The sequence below is a fragment of the Myiozetetes cayanensis genome, unplaced genomic scaffold (assembly GCF_022539395.1).
Source record: "Myiozetetes cayanensis isolate MyiCay16 unplaced genomic scaffold, myiCay2020 scf10, whole genome shotgun sequence".
NCBI classification, from domain to species: domain Eukaryota; kingdom Metazoa; phylum Chordata; class Aves; order Passeriformes; family Tyrannidae; genus Myiozetetes; species Myiozetetes cayanensis.
In genome coordinates this window covers 33,031,205-33,039,230 of record NW_026086605.1, presented here as the reverse complement: position 1 = coordinate 33,039,230, position 8,026 = coordinate 33,031,205, and the positions used below count along the sequence as shown (strand labels likewise).

At 49.3% G+C, this 8,026-nt stretch overlaps 1 protein-coding gene across 1 annotated transcript; it reads right to left on the bottom strand.

The window, feature by feature from the left end:
• Window positions 1-266: 266 nt before the first annotated feature.
• SRGN (serglycin) lies at window positions 267-2,819 on the bottom strand. Its single transcript, XM_050339248.1, has 3 exons — window positions 2,651-2,819; window positions 757-904; window positions 267-601 (listed from the first exon to the last, which is right to left on the bottom strand). Exons 1-3 carry the CDS (start codon window positions 2,739-2,741, stop codon window positions 388-390), a joined length of 453 nt encoding a protein of 150 aa, XP_050195205.1. The 5' UTR covers window positions 2,742-2,819; the 3' UTR covers window positions 267-387.
• Window positions 2,820-8,026: the final 5,207 nt, after the last annotated feature.

Genomic DNA, 8,026 nt, shown 5'->3' with positions numbered 1-8,026 from the left:
GGGGCCCTCAGGAAATAAGCGTTCTGACAAACCTGTTTTGCGCAGAATTTCGTGAGGGGGGGGTTACGGGATACGCGATTAGCTGAGTGCGATAAAAGTGCAGAGAGTTGGAATTTGTCCCCACAGAGCACGATGACCTCCCCACAGAGCAGGCTGTGCCCCCATTGCTGTTGTTTCCCCACACGGGGATGGCTGCCCCTCCCACACACACACACATTAAAAAACAGTTCAGACTGAACAACAACGTTTTCAGTGAGTGCAAGCAGTAAAGATCTTAAGGCAAGGTTTTTATTGATGTGGAGTTGGTTTAAAACCACTTCATGGCCATCGGGTCAGGCTCTGGGGAGGACTCAGCGAGGAAGCAGCACATGAGGGGCGTCTCCAGCCCTACAGGAACAAATCCTCCTCCGACAGCTTCTCCTTCAGCTTGGTGCTCCGCAGGCCCTCCAGGAAGGCGGGCAGCTTCGCCTCGGAGAAGCTGTCACTGTCACCGAGCCCCGACCCAGAGGCTGGTTCTGCTCCCACCATGGCGTTGGACCCGGAGCCGGAATCCTCGTCTGAGAGAGGGAATATGTCATCCAGCTCCTGGTATTGCCTCATCCTGAAATGCAGAGAGGCATTTTTACATCTTACATGAACATACCGAAGCCTCACGCTACCGTGGGCGAGCCACGCTGTGACAGGACTGTCAAGGCAGGACTAATGGGCGTGTTTGGGTGCTGTCTTTAATGACAAATGCGTGTCAAATGAACTTACAGGGACGGGTCTGCCATGGGAGGAAGGATCCTGTTGGCTCCACCAGTGGGCAGGTAAAACCAGGGCCCCTTCTCCTCGATGCAGTTGGCGGACCATGCGTCAGGGCGGCACCTCACCCTCTTGTACCTCGCCCTCTGCATCGGAGCACCTGATGGAATCAGCCATGCGTTATTCACCAGGACCGGGGCGTTATTCACCACCTCCTATTAACTTTATGAGCACCTAGTAAAGCTTAAAGCAGTGGAGGAAAGTAACTTGTGTGGCCTTGATTGCTTAACCACGGAAAACTGAAGTAACTCTGAAGACTTTTCTTAAAATGGCTACTGATATCCTAAGTGACATCTTTGCGACCATCAGAGACATCACGCATGTCTCGCACACAGCACCAGGAAGTGTGTGAAAAGATCCTGTGGGAAACCACTGCCATCACAGCAAGGCTCATCCCCAGCTCGGGACATGGCAGAGGGATCTGTGGGTTTGGCTGCCTGCAGCTCTCCTTGAAGCTGGTGGAGGTATGTGAAAATAATGTGCAAGTCTCTGGGGACACAGCACCCCGCGGAGAGCTGGCTCGTGTGCTCTCCCTGCCTCTGTTGGCTCCAGCTCTGCCCCTTGGGGTTCAGTGGGTTGAGTTTTGGTGGGGAGGTTGGAAACTCGAGGTGTGCCCCAGGAGCAGATCTGGGGTTTATGTAGACTCTCAGAGTATGTGTCCAGAGGAGAGACAGTTTGAGTTTCTTCTAGACACGACGGGGTTTTGTTAACCCACCATTTTAGCTCTGGTGCTCCCCAGGTGCCTAATTCAGGCTGTCACTGAAATGTGGGTCTTCAAAAAATACCAAAAAGCTAAAATAAGGATCACACAATAAAGATAAAAACAGTGGCGTTTTGTCCTTCCCCTCAGTCTCATGTAATTAATTTTCCCTGAAGCCTCCTGGTGCACTCTCCACCTGTTGGCACTTTATCTATTTTTCTCTCAGTTTCTGTAATACTGTCATTTCTCTGTAATTACACTTTTCTACTGCCCTATATATTTCCATAATGTCCTGCATGACTTTCAGCTACCTCCTACACTGTTCTGTAAGAGAAAAAATATTTCACGGGTGTAATTTCCTGCTGCTTTTACAGCGTGTTCCTTTTTCATACTTATTTTCTCCTCCTAGCATATTATTAAGGAGATTTTTTATAATAACAGTGGCAACACAATGAACAGCTGCAGCTAAAAAATTTGCAAATAAACAACTTCAGAAAAGCAGGCCATAGTCCCTCAAAGATCAACCTCCAAGCAGTAATACATGAGAGCCTATCACTGTCACAGCCTTTGTTTATGGAGAAATTACACTCTATATGCTTGAAAAGCATTCTCTCTCACAAGAAATAAATCCACGGGGCACATGTCATCATAAATCAACATTTCCTTTTGGTAGTTTTAGTGCTGTGTGTTGCAATATTGTAGCAAATAAACCGTTTAGTTTCCTCATACTGACAGCTAAGTTTCCTTTCCCGCTCCCCCCAGAAAGCAGAGTTATGACACGGGAACTGTTACATACTTTGTCTGTAGCTACATGACTGAGTAACAGCAGTAACCAGACAATTGTGAAAGGGACATTTAGAAAAATGCATATTGAAATATATAGACTGAAAATACACACATATCTAGCAACATACTTTATGAAGTCTTTTCTCATAAGGGCTACAACATTGAAATGCTCCACTTGCAAAAAGCACCTTTTCTTACCATTCTCCCTCCAGAAAATTAAATATTAGCAAAACAGATTTTCTGAGTACATCTCATTACCCCCAGAAGAAGGCCAGTTTGAAAAATTCAGAGACTGCCTGCTTGGCCTACACTGCATAGCCCAGAAAGAGGATTAGGGAGAGAACAACCGCCCCGTTTTACCTTGTGCTGTGTATCCCACAAAGAGGATTAAACAAATAGCCAGGAAAATCCTCCCGTTACATCTGATAAGGAGCTGCATTTTGGCTGGCATCCCTCTGCTCACAACCAGCCTCCACCACTGCTTCACACTTCAGAAATACGGCAGAGCGAGGAGATCGACTTTTAGAAAAGGTTTCCAAAACCCCAAACCCAACCCATAACCTGCGTCACCGCTTCCTGACTGACGGCAGTGAGACATGTACAGAAAAGCCCAGCGCTCCGACCTCCCAGCCTTCATCACTCCAAGTAAAAAATCCCCTCTGCCCTCATCCCCAGCTGTGCCCGAGGAGAAAGGCAGACCCGGGACCCACCGGCCGGACTGCAGGCGGTGCTGCCGGCAGGACAGCGTGTGGTCCAGTGCATCCCACCCAGAGGGCTCCAGGGCATTTACTGTTTCCTCCAGAGAGAAAAAGCAGTGCTTCATGTTCCCCAATTTTCAGTCAACTGCATTTTTGCATTGGCACTGCCAGTGTTTTTCCCTGCCTCAAGCCCATGCCAGCCCACCAGGAAGGTTGGGAGGGAGCTGCTCACAGTCCATGCATGTTTCACTGACTGGGGAATCATCTTTTCCCACGAGAGTAAACTATCTCTGGAGTCTCATGCCAGTTTTGGGTTTGTTTTTATGTGAAAGCAGGATTTACATGCTCACAGTAGAAGTGAGAAAAATGTATTAAGCTAGAGAATATATCCTGGTAGAGGTGTGTCAGCTCCTTTTTGGAAGGGCATAGTTGATTTGCTTGGCTGGATCATCATCGTGTGGCACAAGCGTGCTGTGGAGCATGACAAAAGGTTTGGACCACCTGTGGCTCCACAAGGAACCTGTCTGGCGAGCCATGGAAGCCCTTATATAGATAGACAAATGGATCTGCTTCTCACCTGGCTCTGCTTTCTGGTTGTGATTAATCCAGGCTTGAGTTCACTTTAAGAATAAATTACAAACAACAATGTTGTCAAAGCACTGGGGGTTTTTCTCAATCTGCTGGATTCCCTGGGGCACGGGCGTGCGGGCCTGACGTGCTGCAGCACCTTCAGTATAAGTTGTCTGTGGTAAATCTGTTTTTACGTGGCAGAAAGTCCACCAAGGCCCCTGGTGGGGGATCTGGGCTGAGTACTGACTTCCCCAGAGCACGGCCTTCCACCAAAACCCCATGAAGTGGCAGGAAAGACCCCTCCAGCAGCTCCCTCCCCTCTCTGTGCTGGGATTTACCACCGGACTAAGGGATTGAGTTGCACGTTCAGCCTCAGTGCAATTTATTTTGAGCCTCTGTACATGGGAGGTTTTTTTCTGGCATGGGAAACATAAGAAACTCAGACCAAGCAAGTGGGGAAGGACTCACATGCGGTGGTTACTCTCACCAGACTCATTTCTACTTCGTATTTTTAGCATCAACTCTTTCTTCTTTTCTTTGTTTGAGGCAGTGCTCAGCATCAATAGGAAGCTGGGCAAACCCGTGTGGGAGGGGAGGGGAGGGGATCAGCCTCCACCTGCTGAGGGCCACGGAAACTGTCCCTGCAATAACACCTCTCATTTTCCACTGGTCACGGGTACACGCTGACCCCTTCCACATCCCTGCAGCGTGCACAAACAACACCCCGTGTGGGACAGCACCCCTCTGCTGGCTGGTTTTACCCTTCCCCCCACCCCAAGGCATTTTCCACCACTGGCACTGGAAGCCCCACGGGATGCGGCCAGAGCAATGCCCACCATGGGCATGGCTGTGGATGGGCGGGGACCCTGCAGGAGCCAAGGGAGCTGCAAACCCCCTGTATCTGGAGGGGGATCTCACAGAGCTGAGTTATCTGTCTTGTACCATCAGCTGTCGGGGGAACTTGTAGTACTGGCAGTTTTGCCACAATTTAGTTCTTTTCTTTTGTGTCAGCAGCACACCTCAGGAAATGAGATCACCTTAGGTTTGGCAACTATGGGAAGACCAAAGCAAATTTTCACTCCCATCTCACGTACACCTGCGTAAGGGGGGCCTGAAGCCTGCAGGGAGGGTCAGCCTGTGCCCATCTCCTGTCCTGCTGTGCTCCACTGATGCCTGCATTCTGCTGTGCTTGGCTTCCTACGAACATGGAAGTGATTGGAGACCTGGATCTGAAACAGTCTGGGATGTGCAAGTCTTTAAAGTAAAGCATGCCCTTTGTGGAGTGTCATGGGATGCCCGAGGAACACCATCTGTCAGCCACTCAGGACACAAAATGCGAATAATCAGCTCAAATAAAAAAAATCTCTACTTGGGCTAAAGGCCACAAACTGCTAGAAGTTAACACACTTTTTTCAAACAGAGAACAGCACATGAGCTGTACTATATTGGAACATTAACCTTGAAACATGCCATGGCATAGCTATGACAGCTTAAGAGAAACAGGATTTTAAGTCAAATATTTTAAATCCACAGAGGAGAGGACAGTCACCACACCTAGGTCAGCTACCTCAAATCTGCCCTCCATAAACTGCAAGGAAGGTTCACAGGATAATACTCCTGTGTATATAGACCAGATTATTAAATACCCCAACAGAATAGGTCTATAAAACAGAAGAAAATAAATGAGGAGCAGGTATTTGAGAACACAGTTTGCTCCTGGAGCATTGCTACAGTACTGAAGTGCTGCCGTTATTTTCAAATCACATGCAAAGCAGATTTCTTAACCTGCAAAGCTCTTGCTTTGCATTTTTCTAAGGCATTAATTTGGGGAGTGGGGAGCAGGTGGAGGGAGGGAGCTGCCCTGGCACTATGCACCCAGCCCCTTGCCCAGACACCCAGGACTTTCCAGTTGTGTGCCTGAAAAATCTGGGAGCAGATTTGAAGCTGTAACAAACGCTTCAGAATCTGAAGTGATGAATTGCTCCTTAGTTGTAATTCTCAGGGCTGTTTTATCTCTCAGCTCAGAAGTAAAGACTAATTTAGTAACATCACTAAACATGGACCAGACTGTAGGAGTACCTGGTATGAGGACATTCATTCTACTGATGAGGGCAGGGAATGTAGGGCAGAAGAAAAACCCAGCAGTAACCCAGAGGGGCATCATGGGGGTGCTTCAGCCAGTTCTTTGGACACAGCCCCTGCTCTGCTCTCGCCCAGGTAAAGGCTGAGGGAGCAGCTCAGTCCGGAGGAGTGGTCTGACACAGCCATGTCAGGCTGCTCTCTGCTGCTTTTCCTCCCCAGGCAGCACCGGTTTACTTGGCAGCCTGTATCTGCACCCAGCACTCAGATGGACAGATAGGCTCCCGTGGGTGCAGGGTCCCCGTGCTAATCAGCCAGGCTCGCAGGCGAGGCACTATCTGTCCAGGCGGGGGGGCCTGATAAGGGATTTTCTCATTCATAACTGCTCAGAAATCAGATCAGCCCTAACTGCTGTGGGGTCATTCTGCTCTCAGGGGTCAGGTTTTGCCCTGCCCTAGCTGATGGGAGCTCGGTCCTGGCTTCTGTGGGAATCCAAGCTGAGCCCTGCACCCCTCAAACACGCACCCCAGAGGAGCAGCAAAGCTGGCAGATGGCTGGAGCAGCCGGGGCTCCTGAGGTGCTGGGCCCTGCCGTTGATGCTCAGCTCGTTATTTGCTCCGCTGAGAAAGCGGAAATTCTTATTTTGTACAGGTCATAGATCTGGGGAGCAGCTGGTACATCTGTTACAGGCAGAGCTGGAAATGGGAGTCAAGAGAGAATGATGGCAACAGAAAAAAAATACAGGTCAGATTGAGCACAGGGAGAGCATCTGAGTGGCAGCTGGGTTCAACACAAGGAGCATTTGTTATGCCCATACTGTCTTTTGGGAAGGCAGAACAGTTTTCTTCCCTGACACTCACTGCTGAGGTGGGGTGAGATTCGTGAGACCTGGACATCCGATGGGCCCTGAGCACATTGATCCACCTCAGGAAGAACCCATGAGCTGCCCTGTTAAATGCCCCAAAATCGCCCTGGTGCCCCTCAGAAGTGAGCTCCCTCCAGGCAGGCAGCCCAGCTACATTTAAGGATGCTTTCTGCCACCAGCTCATAGTCAACCAACCAACCTCCAGTGACTGAAAGTTAAAAGGTATCCTGCCTCAGAACAGCAAAGAGCTGGCAACCCAGGGAGGGAGGTTTGGGTCCACCTAAGGGGATTTCTAAATCTAGCCCTGAATAAAACTTAATTCTGAACCTGGATCACATCTGAGCTCAGCACTTGACCCCTGTGTTCACCCAGAGCATCACGGCCCATCAGCACGGCAGGACGTGGCACCCCCCGGGCTCTCACGCCACTGCCTCTCGCCTCCCAGGGCACTATCGGGACCTGGCCAGGGAGATAAGATTCACATCTCCTAAGAAAGCGCCAGTGCTCATCACGTAGAAATCGGGCAATTGTTGTCATCTAGATCACAGAGGAGCAACTCCTTGTTTCTTCCCATGACTAAGATCAACAAGTCCACCGGGAGAGATTTTGCTGGAAAGCCACAGCTGCGTCAAGATCCGACACAGCTGCCGACTGACAGGAAATTGCCAACGGCCTTTCCCCATCAGCAATGTCCCTTCTCTGCCAGAAGCACCAACCAAGAGCAGCTTCCCTTGGTGCTGGAAGATGCCAGGCTTTCTGATTCCTCTTCTGAAGCCCAGTGCAGCAGGAGATTTTGTCTGGCAAATTCAGGACTGTGGTTTAAAAGTGACAACTCATTAGGACATGACACAGCAGCCAAGCTCTGGCTTCTGATTAGGGAGGCAATTATAGCAGCTGTCTGTCCTTTAACACTTCATCCCAGAGCAGCACCAGCCCAATGGTGCAAGCAGGACCTGCACAGAGGAGTGAGGGGGCAGGGAGAGCCCTTCACAGAACAGCTTGTTGGGAAAACACCCCTAAACCTACAAGGAATTAACAAGGGAGAGAGGGACAAAGTGACAAAAGATGCTTTTGACGCAAAGCCTGATGCCCTGTTCCTTCTCTTTTACCCCCTGCGTTTCGCCCACGGATCTCACAGTAACTGTCTGACACAAGCATTTTTACTCCTTTTACAGTATCCAGTGACTAACACCAGCTCACTCCATCACACGCCCATCCCAATCTCTCATTTTCCAATTCCTCTTTGTTTCAGCAGAAAATTGCACTAAAACCCTTAAACAGTGAAATCCTTACATCCTGCTCTGATGCCAACTAAGTCTTTTACAGAGACAATACGAGCACGTAAAAAGAATTTATGTATTTTGTGTGTACCAGATATCAAAAGTTCAAGCACTAAACACTTAAAACGTTGCTAAAAACACCCAAATTATTAAAGCCTTTGGTGTTAATGCACCACATTATCAGCCACTTCCCCCTAAACAAACTCAATACCACAGATATTTTCTGTTCTGAAGGGAAGTGCCA

Excerpts from the sequence above, each read along its gene's own strand:
- SRGN (XM_050339248.1), bottom strand. The coding sequence starts at position 2,741 with ATGCCAGCCAAAATGCAGCTCCTTATCAGATGTAACGGGAGGATTTTC. Across the intron at positions 905-2,650 it reads TGTGGGATACACAGCACAAG|GTGCTCCGATGCAGAGGGCG; the intron begins GTAAAACGGGGC and ends TGATTCCATCAG. Across the intron at positions 602-756 it reads CCCATGGCAGACCCGTCCCT|GATGAGGCAATACCAGGAGC; the intron begins GTAAGTTCATTT and ends TCTGCATTTCAG.